At 54.5% G+C, this 17,881-nt stretch overlaps 1 protein-coding gene across 3 annotated transcripts in view; it reads right to left on the reverse strand.

Moving 5' to 3' along the window:
- The window catches only part of ADGRA2 (adhesion G protein-coupled receptor A2), a 103,259-nt gene that overhangs the window by 46,929 nt on the left and 38,449 nt on the right, over positions 1-17,881 (reverse strand). For all 3 annotated transcript variants that reach the window (XM_043536190.1, XM_043536189.1, XM_037886547.2), the window contains exon 2: positions 12,313-12,384. In XM_043536190.1, the coding sequence (XP_043392125.1) occupies positions 12,313-12,384 (72 nt within the window). The remainder of the gene's footprint in view (positions 1-12,312; positions 12,385-17,881) is intronic.

Genomic DNA, 17,881 nt, shown 5'->3' on the forward strand with positions numbered 1-17,881 from the left:
CTTAGCTCGCTCCAAGCGTCGGAATCTGAGAGATGGCAAATAGAGAAACCGGTTCATATTTTCCCTCTCCTGCCCAGCAGTATTTGTGCAGCACATTAGTTCCTGTAAGAGGATTTCTCAGACCTTCCCGGCTCTTTCATGTAAGGAAAGTTAATAGCCGCTTTCAGCCGGAGCAAACTGCCAGCCAGTGTTTACAGAGTATGGGATTGATTTACCATGAAAGCTACTTTTCTCTCTGACTCCAGGCAACGTTACACCAGAGCCTTTCAGGGCTGGAGTAAACTAATGTGTTTCAGCTCCTCAGCAGCCGCCTGCCTCTCTCCCTCTCTGAATTTCCACACATGGGGCCTAAAATAATCAAGGGAGGTGGCCATGATCTGAACACAGGCTCTCAGTACTCCTGCCAGGTATAGCACTGGGCTGCTTTCTAAGGCTTCCTTTAGACTCCACCACATCCCACAGAGCAGGGCAGAATGATATGGAAACGGGTCTGTGCTGTCTCAGCAGCACCCTGCGCTACGTTCCCTTGGGGGGACTGGGGAAGACAGTGACCATTTCAGTCTCATTTCCCCCCACTACACCCCCATCTTCAGCCTCAACAGTTTTAACCCAGAGCAGAAGGGAAAGCTGCACACATGGCTGGTGCATTTCCTGAAGACAGGGTAGGAGTCCAGTTACCTGCCGGATCTGAAGAGCTGGTATCCACACTAGTCCACTTGTGCTTTGAGCTCCCAACCAGGAGCCAGCAGAGACCCACCGAGGTTTGCAAAAGAGTCACCCTGGCATTTGGATGGCATTGTACCTGCTCACCCCGAGGCTGCATTTGGCCCCATTCAACACCATCCCCCTGCAATAGCTAGCACTGCCTGGCTGCTTGGCACACCAAAGAGCAGATTGCCCAGTAGGAGGCAATCATCAGGTGTCTGAACTCAGATGTATCCATCCAGTGCTCTTTAGGGTGCAGGCCACCATCTCCAATACCAGTAGACAGAGGATAAAGTTAATTCCAACGCAGGAAGACCGTAACCCCCTCTCCCCTAGGGTAGCAAAGAACTGGGATCAATGCACTTAGTGTAGATTAGAACCAGCAGGGTCACGTAGCAGCCTGAGTCACAGCAGAGGTCCCCAGGAGCTAACTTCCAGCACTCAGGGATGCGCAGTGCCCTCTCCCTGTCATTCCCTATGAACACAGAGCCAGCGCTCTGCCTCAGCGTCCGCTCAGCTCACGGCAAGTGCTACCGCTGCTTTCAGGAGCAACCAGCTCCCGGCCACGTGCGCACACAGGTTACTCTGCTTTCAGCAGGCAGAGGGATGGCTGGTGTGACTCCTTGAAAAACACGGCTATTATAAGCCAGCAGCTGGTCTCTAACCTGCAGGCCGTGAAAAGTGGGTGCTCTCTATGGCACATCTGGGTGGTCCCTGAAGCTGGGGAAGCATCTCTCAGTCTCCAGGCAGCGACTGGTTGGAGCCTGGCCCAGGACTCTAAGAGGACTGGGGAGGCTTTTTGACTCTCAACTCCAAAAGAACGAAGCCTCTTTCAGTTCCAGGTGCAGTTGCTTCCTGTCCATCTCTGGTGTAAATCCAGCCAGGATGAAACCCGTTTGGGGTGCCAGACACTGGAGAGGGAGCCAACGCTGCACAGGACAGGACCCAAGTGCAAAGTGGCCTGGAGGGGAGATCTGGTGCTAATCAACACAAAGCCCAAAAGCCACAGACAGACCAAAGCAGCCTGGGTACAGAATGGGGCAGATGCGAACAAGCAGCCACCACCACTGTGTTTCAGTTCCCTGAATCCCTCCCTCGTCCCCTTTTCACAGAGCCATGCCCATGTGCGGCCCTGTGGAATGGGCCAACAGGAGACCTATGACGACAGACGTGGCTCATGACAGGGAAATCTGTGAGACCCTCCGCGGTGCAGCATTTCAGCAGAGCACAGGCAGAGACACCTGCGTTTGCTGCAGCAGAACCAGACCAACCTTTTGTTCACCAGATGCTTTCATCTGGTGCAGGGGCCCGGAGAACTCGACCCCTCAGCGCTAGCCCCTGCCACGTACAGCAACGGCACAGGGGAATTTGTGCTCTCTGTTGCAGGGGCATGGAGCCCTGCATGACACTGAGAAGCTGTAGGACAAGGATGGCAGAGCCTTATGCTATCACCTTGTCAAGCGTGGTGACACACAGCACGCTCCTGGGGAATTCTGGGAGGCCCCTCGGATAGGAGTGTGGTGCTAAGTACTTGCCCTGGCTCCATCTCGGGGCACAAGGCCATCTGCATTACCAGGATGGAGACACAAACCAGGACACAGCATGCTGCTTTCACTAACCTCCTGCCACAGCACCCCGCACTGAGAGCCGACTCCTCCCCCGATCGCCCCCAGTGTATCCTCCCCAGCCATCTGGTTACTATCAGCTGACACTCATTTACAAGTGCTGTGTGAGAGTTCGCAAGCCATGGCTCTCAATCAGAAGTTTAACCTCTTTCCTGGCATGCAGACGTGTTCCAGCCCTTGCCCCCCCAAACCTGCTCGCGCTCCAGAGGCCAGATTCCTTCAGAGCGAAGGGAGCCAGACCTGTGCAGCCCGGGAACTCACAGAATACAGAGCAATTCTGGCTCAGTATTTGCCTGGCTTTCTCCTGAGGGCTCTGTGAGCCAGCAGGCAGAGGCCAAGCAGGGCCAAACGGCTTGGAGTTGAAACTAGAAACATTCAGACCAAACGTAAAGGGCAAAATGTTCAATGTGGAGATCACGGGATGAGGTTCTCTAGCCTGGATAAAGCAGGGAGTCCGACTGGATGATCCGAATGGCCCTTTGGGGTGGAGGCCAAAATTCTAACATGTCGGTGGCTGAATCCAGATGCCTAAATCCAACCCGGGATCCTGCTGGTTACCCTGTGCAGGGCTCTGCTAACTTCAGCCAGGCTCTCTGCAAACGCAGGGGAGACTGGGGCCTGATTTTCCAAGCTGCCACGCCATGAAAGTCAAAGGGAACCGCTGCGCCCACCACAAAATCCCAGCTTTTTTCTTCTATCTACCTATCTATCACCATTGTGGCTGAGCACCGTCAGGTCATTAGCAGAGGTGTCGTCATACAGAGGGGGCGCTGAGAGGTGGCAGATTAAGTGACTTGCCCAAGGTCCCACAGGAAGTCTGTGGCCGAGCCAGGAATTTAATTCCGGTCTCTTGAGCCCCCATCCAGTGTCCTGGCCCCTAGCCACTCCTTTTGCCCCATGCCTAAGTGTGGATTTAGGAGCTGAATTTTGGACTTCAACGTTGGAAAGTTCTGGCCTGAATTTCTGTATGTGATAAAAGCACAAGTGATATTTATGAAGCATAGATTTTTCTATTCAAAAATAAATTAAAAGCAGCATCTGGTGGCCTGAAGGATCCAAAGTGCTTCAGAAAATTTATGAACTGCTATACCAACTAGGGACACACAAGGCAATGCTTTATCGCTCACTGAACCACAGCCACATGCTGGACGGTACACAAGCGCTGTTCAACAGCACCAGTTTAGGACAAGAAGTGAAGAGTGTTGTATCCGACCATGAAGCTGCTGGGGGACTTTAGGTCAGCAGCATGTAACTACTCAAGCTGGAATCAGGCAAGGACATACGCAGTACTAATCACCAGAACCAGGGGTTAGCATGTTAAAGTAGGCAATTAGCAAATGGGAAGTGCCATTTAGACAGTCAAGTAACAAGCCCCTCTCTAGACACTCCCTTTGCTGATCCAGCCATAAGAGGTTATTAGTAGTTACAAGGCCCCAGGAAGCCACACAACAGAACTCGGAGCTCCAGCCTCACACTTCCCAGTTTTAGCCCCCAAACAATCTGCCCCCTCTGGCTTTACCTGTTTTAAACAGAGGGCTTGAATGCAGACTATCCCGCATAGCTCACCGCTCACTTCCAGACACGTTCAGAGCAGCGGATCACTATTGCTGAGCACCGCGGCATTTTGATTGAAACCATTCCCAGTTAATCTAAACCAGATCATTCCTCTGGAAGCAAAAGCATGCTGAGTATTAACGGATACCAGCGACAACATGGGCTCTGCACCCAGGCTGATTAACCACCACTCCCCACTGCAGCCAGACCCCTGGCCTCTCCTGCTGCAGCACAGGGGATGCTCCTGTCTCCCTGAATTACATTCCTGGGAAGCTCCCGTCTGTATATGAGCCATCACGTAAACTGGGTGGAACACAAGGCCTGCACATCTCCATGGCTCAGCTCAGACCCAACCTGAAGGCTTATTTACTTGGGCACTTCAAATGTGTGCTTTAGCTTCGAGTCTCTTCCATGTGAGCTGCCTATAATGCTCCCTGGGATGTTTGCACTGAAGAGCCCTACAGGGTCTGCATTGATGGACTGCTGATGTTCTGGAAATGAACAAGAGTCTGTCCTCCTCGGTGCTTCTTTGCTGCAACGCCCAATGTTGCACTTGGATCCGTCTCTGCTAGCTACACTCAACCCAAATATATACTTAATCAAATCCACAGCACGGTCTAGGGGCAGGGGCTTCTCAGTACAATGCAGAGGCAGGTGCAACGCTCCTGGGCTTGGCGCCGAGAGGCTCTCTGCCTGCAACTCCTAAGCGAAGAGCGCAAAAAACTATTCGCTGTAGCGTGCCAGCCAAATGCCAGAGTTAGCCAAGTATGTTGGACACAGCCCAGATGGTCAGGGGACACTATTCAGAAAGCAGTAGAGTCGCTGTGTCTTTAAAATTAAATCACAGGGTAAAAGCATCAGAGCTTTACTCCTCTCTCCAGGGTGCACATTTCATTTTGTTAATTAAACCCCTGAAACTGCTGGGAAGACTAAGGCCCTACCATAACAACTGCTCTGGCAGGTAAATGGGGCGTCCCCTCCCTAGCCCATCGCAGAGGGAGGTGCAAGAAACCCCATTATGGAGTAACTTACCCATAGGGGACGCGTCTTCCGAAATCCCATCAGTTACTGGAGGGTTCATCCCGGGGAGGGTTGATGTAGCAAGGCCAGATTCCCGTGGAATCAATGTAGGAGACACAAACGTGGTCTAACAGTTACTTATCAGGAAGACCAGGATACAGGGCTCCTGGGTTCTTGTCTCTGGGTTGGACGCAGTCAATGGGAGGCATGATGCTCCTACACCCCGCAGGTGGAATTGGGAAGGTTAGTTTATGCCTGGCTCCATCACACCGGCAAGCATCTTCTCGCACCCAACCACGGCACCCGAGATTCAGACTCTGGGGGACTCCTGCGGTGCACACAGCCTGCGCCTTTACAGGGGGAAAGGCCCCAGATTAATTTGCCCCACAGAGAGTCAGGAGCTGGCTGTTTGCTTCATCTTTAAACTGAACTAGTCAACCCGTTTATGAGGAATCAGAACAGCCCTACCCTGCCGAGCCACGGCATCATCAATGCGCCATGGCCACAATTCAGAGAAAGCCCAATTCCCCATCACTGCTCAGCTGAGACACTCTGCATTATCCGAAGGGGACACCCCTTTCTCTCCAGGTCACAAGCTCAGATCCAGCCAGGTCCAAAAGCCATTCCCACCCGGTGGCTGTTAGTGCGCCTGAGCTAAATGAGTCTGGACTGGGACCCAGCAAACAACAGGCATCTCCAATACACAAGGGAAATGTGACATGCACCTGGGGGCTTCCCAGCGCAGGTTAGATTGGTGGGAAAGGACAGTTCCAAGCTGATCTGTTTCTAATGAGCGCGGCGACCCCGGCTGCATTCCAGTCCCGCCGAGACTCATTAATCTCATGACGTAGCTGCAAATCATTAGAGAGGCTGAGCTGAAATCCCAGAGCACCGGGCATCTCCAGGGCACCCACTCTGTGCCCGCCTGACGCACAGATAACAAGCAGCACATGGCCTATGCTCAGGTGACAGCAGGCAAGACAGACACAAGAGACCACAGCTCCATCCAGAGGGGTCCAAGTCATGGCTGCCCCTGGCTGTTCATCAGAACAATGACCATACAACCCAACAGCCAGAGAAGCCAAGGCATGCTAGAAACTATACATCCACAAGGGTCAGTCACTGGCCAGGAAAATGCAGCCACCTCAGGGATGGATTGTGACAACTGCACTCCCGTGCTGTGCTATGTTTCTCAATCACAACGGATGGGCTGGATAGTGCATGTGCATTTAAATGGCACCCCCGCTCCAAGATTTCCTTGCAGCTCCTCGCCCCTGTATTCCTGCTGCCATCAGCTGGACACTTTCCCACAAGAAGAGGCCCAAGGCTGATGGGTAGGAGGGGGAGTGGGACCAGGCCAGCAAACTCAGCCTTCTCTAGGAAACAAATCCTGGGTTTTATTGCCTGGTAAATGCAGAGAAAGGGGAGCAACTCCCATCCCTGCTAACTCCCCAGACCTCGTCCTGTCCCTGCACACACACATCATACCACTGCGGACAGCCAAAGGGAGATCCAGGATGGGATGGGCCTTGCAGGTGCTCAGCACCTCTGAAAAAAACAGGGTGCACGTTTCCACAGAGAAACGCCAGCAGCCAATCCTCCTTGCGCGCTGCCACTGGGGACAGCCACCTGCTCCCCTCCCCGTCCCTCTCTCTGTCCAGCTATCGAGGGCAGGGGTTCACCGTGTTATCTCTGCAGCTCCGAATCAAGCCAATGAAAAACAATAACAGCCCTTGTCAAGGACAATTACTTTCCGAAGAGCATGCTGCGCTACTCACTGGAGTGAGTGGCAATCGGGGGGAGGGAGGGAGTGCTCGGGAGGGCTGGGGGGGACGTGGAAACACACTAAAGAGGGAGCAGCCCACCCCCCACCTGATGGCTCTGGGCTCCCGGCGTGATTTGAACATTCCAGAGGTGACCGGGAGGTTAATGCCGCTCTGCGCACACTGGGATCAGGACGTACTGTTTGTTCAGGGCTACGAGAAGAATGAGACTTTAAAGAGATTTTCAGCACCCAGGGGTCCAACCCAATTAGACAAGAGTTTTTCAGATTTGTATGCAAAGGGACGGGAGGGTGGAAGAAAAGGCAGGAACTCAGAAGTCAAGTTCAAGGATTGCGTGGAACAAACATGGAGGCTGTTGACGCAGGAAATCCAATCTCCTACAAGAGGGTATATTTTCAGACATCCTTGGCCGTGATTCCTCCCCCACTGAACTTGTTGCTTAAGGAGTCAGATCCATAAAGTAAATTTTTAAACATATTCCAGGCTGTTTTCTACCCTTATGGGAGCATGACTCCCCTCCCATTAATGAGAGCTTCGCGCCAGGATCAAGGGGAGGATACGACCCGACACTTTGAAAGAAAGTGGGGAAGGAGAATAAAACAATCTGAGATTAAAGGGACAGCGACAAATAATTTAGGCCCCAAATTTAGAGTGTAGTTAAAAAAAACAACTTGGAAAAGCTAAATATTAACAGGGGATTTCCTGGTTTGTTTGTTTGTTTTTAAAAAGCAGTTCATTGTAAAGAATGTTTGGACAAACTTCCCCTAAAGGGTTTGCAACCCAAACATCACAGCATCATGCTAGGCTAGCACATGGGCGTCGGAAAAGGAAACTGACTCCACAGAAAGTTGCTTGCAGTGCTGAGGTAGCCATGCTGGTCCCAGGATATGAGCGAGACAAGGAAGGGGAGGGAATATCTTTTATTGGACTAACTTCTGTTGGTGGAAGGAACAAGCTTCCAAATGACAGAGTTTCTAGTCCCTGTTTTCACTGTCCAAGGTGAGTGACGTGCTGAAATCAAGCGCAGTGGTGACGAGGAGAGAATTCTTTCCACGGTAACGATCTCAGGCTCAGGTGTTAGTCACACAGATCAGGACATCTGGCTTTCACCAATACATTTGGAGGAGGCTTCCCAAAGCAGCCTAAGGGATTCAGGCACATCTTTTCCCTTAACTTTAACAGAAGGAATGTAACCAAAGCCCCTAGGCTGCACTGACAATTTCAGCCGCAGCTTTGAATCTGGCAAGCGTCCCATCCAGACACACTGGAGACAGGCTCAGAAAAACGGCACTGCCATTAGGTCTAAAGCCTGTAGCCCAGGTCACGCCAAAAGATGCATGCTATTCATGTAACTTGTTGGTTTGCTTAGAGTAGCACTTGCACTGGGCCAGGCACATTGCAGCCATTCAAGGGGCAGTCCCTGCCCGCCCTTGACAAGGAAGACACGATACGAAGGCCAGAATTCACACACCCACATTTGGGGCTGAATTAGCTCCGCAGGTTGGGTGAATGTTGGTTGCTGAGCTCTGCTGAAAATCTGGCCCCAGCTGCAGGTGCAGAGCACTGGGAAATGTGGCCTCAAGTCCTTTCGGAAATATGGCCCTCAAAAAGGAGAGTATAAACGCATGTGCCAGGGGACACACGTATATGCAAATGTACCGGAAACAGCTGGAAGCCCCCCACCAATCTCTCAGTTTCCTGCTCAGGCTGCAGCCAATGCATGCTATGGAAGGTTTCTGCAGGGAAAGGCAAGCTTTGCTAGCTGCAGTCACACGACAGCCCTGCCTGCTTCCCAGCATGTCACATACATTCCAGAAGCTCCATCCTGACGGAGCAGCTGGGATCTGCTATTGGCTTAGGCAGGTGCATGCCATGTAACGAGACTATGGTTCACGTTAATAAATGCTTCCTGAGTTGGAGCTAATGAAACCCAGGCTTCCGCCAGGCCTGGCTCTCCACGGGGAGTAACCAGCAGCACCAGAGCAGAGCTCCCAAGCCTGCTGGGCCATGCCACTTCACCTCCACTATGGGGACGCTCTCTTCACCAGACCCACTGTTCAGTGGCCCCTGTGAATGCGAACCATACCAGCTGCTTCACTGGCTGCAGGGAGCGTGAGCCTTCTCCCCCACTTCCTCCTGAATCCCCCCCCCGCAGTGTTCTCAGCCCCACCCTTATAGCCCCTCACTCTCCATTAGCAGAACACACCCTGCCTCTCCCAGCCTCTTCCATCGCCTAGCGTCTCTGGGATGCTGCTCAGGCAACCTTCGGACCATGCCGGACACTCCCTTTCACCCAGCACTGGAACGTGGGACCCGGCACTTACAGGGGTCTGTTCAGCCCTTTTCCTCGACAGCCCGGTCGATGGAGTCACAGACACCCGCAGGGCCAGGTGTGCCGAAGGGAAATAGCCCCACTTAGAGCCTGCCTATTGCCCGCGTAGCTCGGAGCACTTTGTCAAGGCAGGTGGCTATCAGTACGCCCAGACCGGAGGAGAAATGGGGCCACACAGACAGTTTTCCAATTCAGAAGCCTAAAATCGGGCACCTCAGTCCTTCCCGCGGCCCCTCAGTACAAGTGACCTGACACGCTGAGCGCTCACTCTCCCAGCCTCCCCCCGAAGTCAGCGGAGACCATGGGTGCTGCTCGGCACCTCTTTGCACTCGGCCGCGCGACCCCCAGACAAGCGCTCTCACGGCCCCAGTTCCCTGCGTGGCTATGAAGCTTTAAGACAGCCACACGCCTCCCTCCCAGCCGGCAAGTCATTAGCAGCCTTGGTGAGTGCTGCAGAGGGGACTCGGAAGCCCAGCGTGAATGGGGTATTTGTGTGCGCTCCCCGCCAGCTGCGCAGGGACTCAATGCATGTCACTCGGGCCTGACACAGTACAGTAGAGCTCTCTTCTATGGCCTCTCCCGCTTTCCTCCTCCACATGCCCGCTCTTCTCGCCACCCCCAGGACACAGCTCTGCTACCTGCACGGCTTTGTTCAGCTTGCAGAAAGAGCAGACCCAAACCAGGCCTTGCAGAAGCTTTTCTTTTAGAAGCTAGCAGGGTGGATGGGTGTCCGGCAGAAAGTCCAGGAGGCAGGGACAGCAGGTGTGCCATGTGGGGGTTAGGGGAGGGGTTGCAGGAATTGACACCTGGTTCAGGGCTTTGTTTTTAAGCCAAATAACCTACATTGCCCAGCAAGAGACATTTGCCAGAGCCCAGACCCCACCTCCCCAGTCCCACTGCCACAGTCCGGGCACTGTTTAGTTACCCCTCCTTGCTCTCCATTACGCATTTGCACAGAAGCTAGGGAATGCCTCGGTCTTACAGACAGAACCAATTCCTCGCTGTGCTGCGACCGGCGCTGGGAAGGTACGTGGGCCTGGTGGCTTAGAGCAGGGGCAAGTTGCTTAGCCTAGCCTGCCACAATTTCCCCATCCGTAAAACAGCAGTGAGAATGCTGGCTTGGCAATGGGGCTAGTGACCGTCTGTAGATCACAGAGCTCCTTGGACAAAAGCAGCAAGGGCGCATCACCGTCACCTTTCGTATCAGTCGAACTGCTCCTACTGCTGATTCCCCAAGTGACAGCAGAACCCTCCTCCATATACGTTATACACACCCACCCTTACACCAGAGAACTCTGGACTGGCCAGAGAGCACGTCAGGCATACCCCTGTAGTGCATTTCATTCCCACAGGACCTCACACCTTAGAGAAATGCAACCTCCTCTGGGGCGGGGAGTGACAGCCAACAAACTCACTGCAGTAAGAGCGAAGAAAAACACTGGCCACGCATGGCGTGGCAAAGCCCTGTTTTCATACCTGTGCTGTGGGATCGCGAACACTCTCCTGGCAAGGAGCTGCAAGGGGAGCCGGTCCCACAGTAACATGAATGTAAAAAGAGGGCCCTGACATCACTAAGTGCTTTTCTCCTCCGGACGAGGGATTGGATGACTCAAGCTTTGTTGTTTCCCCTTTTAGAGGCGCTGCAGCCCAGCTTCCCAGCAGGGATGGAGACACAACATCTTTATCTCCATCATCCCCCCCCCAGAGAGCATTCAGTCCAGGTCTTGGGGAGCACGGCGCAGATCCTCATCCGCGGGACAGCCATTTACAGCCCCGCTGTGGTCTAGCTCCACCAGCTACTGTCTCGTCAGAGCCCGCTGGGGAACCTCAGCTCCCTCCCGGGACATGGCACACAGGCTCCACTTACAGTGTCACTCAATACATCAAGCCAGAGACCCCGATTCATGGCTGGAATGCAGGAGTCCCTCAGAAAGGCAGCGTCTAGGAACAAAACCCCCTCAGTGTGCGGACCCCTCTCCTACAGACCTACAGATCAAATCCATATGGGGGCCATAAATCTCCCCTTATTAAAGGCTCCCACCAGAGAGATGCCTTTCACAGAGAGATAAGAACGTTGACTTTGTTCGAGGGACAATGTCGCTTTTCATATGGGACCCCACAAATCAATGCCCCCTCAGACGCTTCCAGCCCAAACGTGGCTTTCCAATGAGCTTCTGAAGTGGAACTCATTTCCTGGAGTCCCCGAGAGAACCTCTCCCTTCACTCCCCGAGACCATTTCTTTCTTCTGACACCCTCCATGCTGCGCCAGAGCGGCTGCATTCTCCACCCGAACTGTTCATTTTCCACATCCCAGGGCAGGGCTGCAAACACTGCCGGGGGGAGTCCTGAGTAAGAGCATGGGGATTTTGGGCTGGTTGAAGGTGAGAGCCCGACAGCCAAGAAGCAACACAAACTTCCTCACTCCTTCCTGTCTCCCTCACACATGCACACCCTTTGGTGACCTTGGGCACCCAACTTGAGAAGTCTTCAGGGAATCTGATTCTCAGTAAGCGCTGAGCATCCAGCCTCTGAAAATCAGGCCCCTTCAAGGTGGGTGCCAAAACCCTCTAGACACTTTGGAAAAGTTCAGCCGATGTTCCTCACACCTGTCCTGGCGAGACCTCCCGTCGAGGACAGCGGGACACCCCATCTCCTTGGCCTCTTTGCTGAGGCTGCGAGCGAGGGGCAGTGTGAGCCAATTGTGGTGCTAGTGTTTGCAGGGCGAATGCTGGCCTGCTTGGAATTGGACTCAGACCCTCCCAACTTGCATCACACAGCCCACCACCGTGGGGATAGGGGGATCATTTTTGGTCTACAGGTTGGGCTTTAACCAACACCCTAGAGAGGAAAGACTCTGCCCTTCGGCCAATCATCCCCACAGCCATCCTGGGCAAAGTGATTTTAGACACCGAACAAGACAGGGATAGCACGGCAAGCTCAGACGCACTCATTTTCACGTAGAGGAAGACACAGGCCGAATGCCTCACCTGTTGACACACATCAGCTGCTCCCCCATGCTCCCATCAGCCAGTGCTGTGGAGTTCTAAGTGCCATTTTCCCCATATTTATAGCAACAATGAAAAGCAGGTTACACTGGGCTGTGTATTTCATTTCTTTACCAAAACCCCTCCAACACCAAGCCATTCCCCCTCCCCCATTTCCCTTCATAGCAGCAAAAAAAAATCTCCCTTCCCCCCTCCACGCCCATTTAATTTTTGCTCTGCTTTGGTCACTAATTTCCCAATCCCTCATTAGGAGCCCAGAGCTCACAATGGCCCGCCTGGCACTTACAGCTTCTCGAGAGCACGCAGTCCGAAGAAAGAGCCATTCTTCAGCGCCGTTATCTTGTTGTTACTCAAAAGCCTGTGGGGGGAAAAGAAAGGGAGAGAGGGGGGTTATTCAACCTGAGGTAAAGCAGCAGCAAGTGCCTGAACGACCGGCTGGGGCTGGGTGTGTGGTCCGGAGGGGGCAGCTTCGTTAGCCACAGCCAGATGCGGGGGAACAAAACTGGAGATACCACAACGTACGTGCTGAGACGTCACAGCTTTGTCACGTTCACAGCCAGAAGGGACCATTCCATCATCTAGTCTGACCTCCTGTATCGCACAGTCCTATACGAATAGTTACGGCCCGTTAGCGGCTCTCCTCAGCACCGCCCCAGCTCCTCAAAACGGCGACAGTGCCATTGTGCAGGGAGACAGGAGTCTGAGGGAAGGGGGGGGCAGGGGGGTAGGAGCGCTGCGTGTGATGAGACAGCCAGAGCGAGCTAGTGTGGGGCGAGGAGAGGCAGTGGGGTGAGCCAGTGGCACGAAGAGGGATTCAGACTCTGCCTCCCTCCCGGCAAGGCGGCGGGGCAGGGAAGCAGCAGCTCTTTCTGAGGGGGTTGAATGGGGAAGGGGGGCTGGTGTGCTGGGACCAGGGGGCTGTCCCACTTACGGGAGCAGTGCGGAAGGGGGCGAAGGTGGGAGTGGAAGGAGGAGACACACGGGGTGGAGACGCTGGCCCCGCCGGCAGCGTAAAGCGTGGGTCGGGGTGGGATAGGAAATGGCATCTGACAACCCCTGGGAGACCCCTACCTGACAGGTGTAGGGGGGGAGCACAGGATAGGAAGCAGGGTCTGGACGGCCAGGCGGAGGCGCACACCTGGGGCCAGTGGGAATGTGGCGAGGGCCGTTGGGCGGGCGAGAAGGGGGCCTTAGCAGCTGCGGCCTGGCAGGGTCAGAGGCAGTGAGGTGGGACCCAAAGGGGCCAGCGAGAAGGCAATTGGAGCCCTGGCGTGAGAGGAGCCCAGGGCTGAACAGAAGACATGGGGGCCTCAGTGTGTTCTGGAGCAAGAGGCAGCAGCCCGGCTGTGTCGGGAGGAGGCCGAGGGGTCCCCTGAGCTTGCAGGGAAGGGGCACTGGGCTCGGGAGCCTGCCAAGTCCACATGTCACACACTTCTCATTAAACAACAGAGGAAACCAACGCTTGGGACTGTCCAAGTGTATGAGCATCCTCCACCGCAAGCCGCTCCTGGAGACAAGGGAACACGCCGCCGGCTGGAGGGGCTGCCACCGGCTGGGCTGGTCATGAGACTCCCGCTCCCTCCTTACTCGCCTACTTTCCTGCCTTCGTCCCCAACCCTGCTGGCAGCCCTCAGAACCCACAAATCCCTCCACGGTCTCGACACTCTAAGGACCTGACATGGGATGGGCACCGTCGTCACAGCCATCCCATTGGCTGCCATTGCTACGAGAATTACAACATCGCTTCAGCAAGTAGCGTAGAAGGGGCCATGAAACAGGTTAGGGCCCTGAGGCTGCCCAAGTCGGGATCAGCCTTGGACGCGGTTCAGAAATGCCCCACAATTTGGAGATTACGTGTCTCGCACTCCTGACAGGCCGCTGCTAGACTTGGAACGGCTCTCGGACTCAGCTGTTCCCCTCCCCGCTTCCCTCGCTCCCATACCAGCCCTGGCTCTGTCTCCCTGCCTGGGGGCCGCAAGGCTCAGAAAGCCATTCTGCAGGTTGGGGAGCCACTTGGCGGTAACGGCTTTGTCCCCTCAGCGCGCCCCTGAGCGGGGCTCCGAGTCAGGGTTCCAGCAGCTCCCTGGGGCAGAGCCTTTCAAGCCGCTCCACTCCGACTCTTTATCCCAAAGTAAACAGTTTAGCTGACCACAAAGGGGGCCCTCGGTCCTGCTCAGGCTGAGGAGCGGAAGCCAGCCTGGGTGAAAGGAGAGGAGGGGAAAGGAACACGCACCCACCAATTCAGGTAGCAGCTCATTAACGCTCTTTCGAGGCAATTAGCACTTAGAGATGCAGCCTTCTGCCAAAAGAGCCAGCAGTCAGCCACTGTGCTTTTAACTGCCTCAGCACTGAGGGTGCCCTCCCCTCGCCAGCTGCTCCAGTCTCCTTCGCCCTTTCAAGAGACCCATGGGGGCGAGATTTCCACCCACCACAATCAGACAGTTCCTCTGTGTGGCAAGCCCTATAACTACGAAGAGGCCTCTCCAGGGGAAGCAGCAGAATGTCATCAGCTGGGACCTTTCAGAGTGGCCTGGAGAAGAGGCCCGAGGCAGCAGCTCTGCACCAGCCCCTGGGGAGGAAGGGAAACAGGGCTGGTGTTTTCTAATGCGCAGATCTCTGTTCCGCAGGAGGGAATTGGAGAGCGGGGCAGGGCGAGAGAAAGGAGAGAGTCTTAGCTGGGAAACCACAGACAGACACAAGCCAGCAGGACCTGAACCCCCCACATGCACGGAGCAGAGAGAACAGGGAGACCCTGAGCAGTTGTTGGGGCTGATGGCTTGATCAACTCAGGCTTTGCACAGTGATGGCGGCTGCTGCACGAGGTGTTTGCAGCCCTGTTCTCTGCAGCAGGCAACAGTAAGGAAAGGAAGCTGCAGGAGGAAAAGTCTCTCTGTCGCAAGCTCTCCTGGGAATGACAGGTTGGGAGAGAGGGGCGGTTAAGGAACTTCCCCCAGTGAAAACTCTGGATCTCCCACCTCATCAGTCGAGTTGCCTATCCCAGCGGCCAGAAGCTGCCCAGAGGGGAGGCTCTATAGCTGTGGCTCTCAACCTTTCCAGACTGCTGCAACCTTTTAGGAATCTGATTTGTCCTGCCTACCCCCAACTTTGACCTCCCTTAAAAACGACTTGCCTACAAAATCAGACATAAAACGACAAAGGTGTCCCAGCTCACTATTACTGAACAATTGCTGACTTTCTCCTTTTTACCGTATAATTACAAAATAAATAGACTGGAATATAACTATTGTCCTTACATTGCAGTGTATAGTATACAGAGCCATATAAACCAGTCATTGTCTGTATGAAATTTTAGCTTGTCCTGACTTTCCCAGTGCTTTCTATGTCTCCTGTTATAAAACTAGGCAAATACCTAGCTGAGCTGATGGACCCCCTGGAAGAGCTCTGCGTACCCCCAGGGGTACACGTGCCCCCTGGGTGAGAACCATGGCTCTACAGTGTCTGAGGGGGACACTTCAGCCCTGTTAGCCCCATAGTGAGGCCTCAAGCCACGACCTGCCACCACGGACCGTCCAGGAGGTGGAACTTTCCTTCCGGGTGAGACGGCTGCAATTAGGAATCAAGCAAGGAGCGTGGCTAGGGGAACAGTCTGGGAGATGGACGCTCCCAGCTGGCCCCAGCACCGCAGCAAGGAGAAGCTGGGCTGCCCCACAGGAAAGCCGCGAGAAACAAGCTGCTGAGCCGGACGCCACACGTGGGGGCCTGTGCAGTGTTCCCCACTTCGCCCTCCCCAGGCTGCTCACAGGCCTGCCCTGCCCCTCTGGCAAAGGCTCTCTGGCATGGTATCACAGGCCCCCCATGCAGACGGGCATCTGCTCTCAGAGCCCTGACTCGCCTGCTGCTGCTTGAGACATCTGCAGCCCATCAGAGGGGGAAACCTATCCCTATAAAACCAGAGGGGGCTGATGGCTGGGAGGGGCAGCAGGCATGGAGCGTGTCAGGTCTCACACCATTAACTGGGCCTGCTCTGGCACACCAGCCAGCCAGCCCTGAAGGCCGGTGGGATACACGCAGCTGGTCAGGTCTAACAGAGGATACCCCGTTTGGGTTCCAGTGTGGGGTGGTAGGTGACAACCAGCATCAACAATTAGGTGACACTAGCATCAACTTCCTAGACACCACCGTCAGCAAGGGTGCTGCACACAACTATATACAAGAAACCCACAGATCACCACACCTACCTCCACAGATCCAGTAACCCCCAAACACACCAAGAAATCGGTTATCTACAGCCAGGCACTCAGAGACCCCAGAACAGGCTCCAAGGAGAAAGTCTGGGATACACACCTTATCACACATAAAACCGTCTTCATCAGACAAGGACACTCCACCAGAGACATAGATCACATCATGGAGCAGGCCACCCAAATACCCCAGGAGAACCCGCTTCAATACAGAAATCGCCAAACAGCAAGCCAACGCATGCACATGCCAAACTGGAGTCACCCTGCAATCCTGTTCATGCCCTGGGCGCTCCCTGCTGCCTAGCACAGACCCTGTCTAAGCGCTCTCGGGCCAGGACAATGCTTTCCGTGCTTTCTGCGAAGCCCGGAGCACACATGGGACACAAACTAACAGCAAATACTGCACCTAGTGCGCTAAAAACACGCAGAGTTCAAGTCCTGTTCCTAGAGGGCTGATGCTTGGCCAAACAAGAAACACGGGATACCCATTTGGGAGCAGGGAAAGCAAGGAAGTGCCCTTGGGTGGGAGGCCAGCGCAGGAGGGGTTAAAGGGAGCGGGGAAGACGTTTGACACATGGGAAGTGGGAGGATGTTCCCCAGCACAAAGGTAAACAAACATCTCGCTGCTTGGAGACAAACAGCTTGCACCTGACGCAGTATAAAGGTTGCCTGTATTTGGGAGGGAGCCGGGAAGGGATTCTTCAGCCAAGTCTTGCACTTGCTCGAGAAGGTAGGCAAAATAATTTGACATTTCTTCTGTACAGCAAGGGGGAAAAAATGCCTCGCTTGGAACTACTGGAGGGCTGCTCGTTTTTGGGGTGCTCATGCAGATCAGTGGGGATCTGCATCAGCTCTACACCGGCCAGGCTGCTCCCAGCTCCCCAGGCTCCATTCCAGCCTCAGTCCTGGAGAAGCCTCACTGGCTACCCGCAATGATGCCTACCTAATTTTTCCTGTACATCAACTCCTGCCCCAGCTGTCATGTGGAACGCGGCCAGGAGCAGACCAGCTCAGGCCTTGGCCACACAAGAAAGCCGTGGGCATTTCTCAGCTCACTACATGCTTCACACAGCAACCCAAGGAGCTCACAATCCTTCACGATTCATCAGCCTCCCATAACAGAGTCCCTGCCTCCAGCAGCAGCCAGGTGTGCACCACACAGAGATGTCTGCGTGCCATGGGGAGGCACGACTCTCTGCAGCGCCAAATGGGGGCCAGAGCTAGCAGACTGACAGCTGTCTTTGAGGAGGGGCTAATAAAACAGACCAATGTATTCCGTTACGGTCACACGCAGGCATGAGGCAGCCAAACTGACTGGCTAACGGTAGTATCTCGAGCTGACCCGAGTGCCTAAAGGGCTTGAACGAGTTCACCCTCCCACTCCAGTGGTGGATGTCCTCACCCCGCAAAACAGAACCCAGAAAGATTTAAGCAACTCCCCCGGCTCACTCCCCTCACACAGCAGGTCTGTGGCACCCAGAACCATGGAGAATGCATGCTGGGAATCCAACTCCGATCCCATGCGACCCTGAATAAGGTCGCTGGCTTCCAAGCAGCTGAGACAGCCGGGGCAGGACCTGCTCTGCCTGGTCGAGGAGGTGGAGGGCAGCAGAGGAAGTGGGGGACAATTAGCTGTTTAGGAAAAGCACTGCA

Source organism: Chelonia mydas, chromosome 26 (assembly GCF_015237465.2).
Source record: "Chelonia mydas isolate rCheMyd1 chromosome 26, rCheMyd1.pri.v2, whole genome shotgun sequence".
NCBI classification, from domain to species: domain Eukaryota; kingdom Metazoa; phylum Chordata; order Testudines; family Cheloniidae; genus Chelonia; species Chelonia mydas.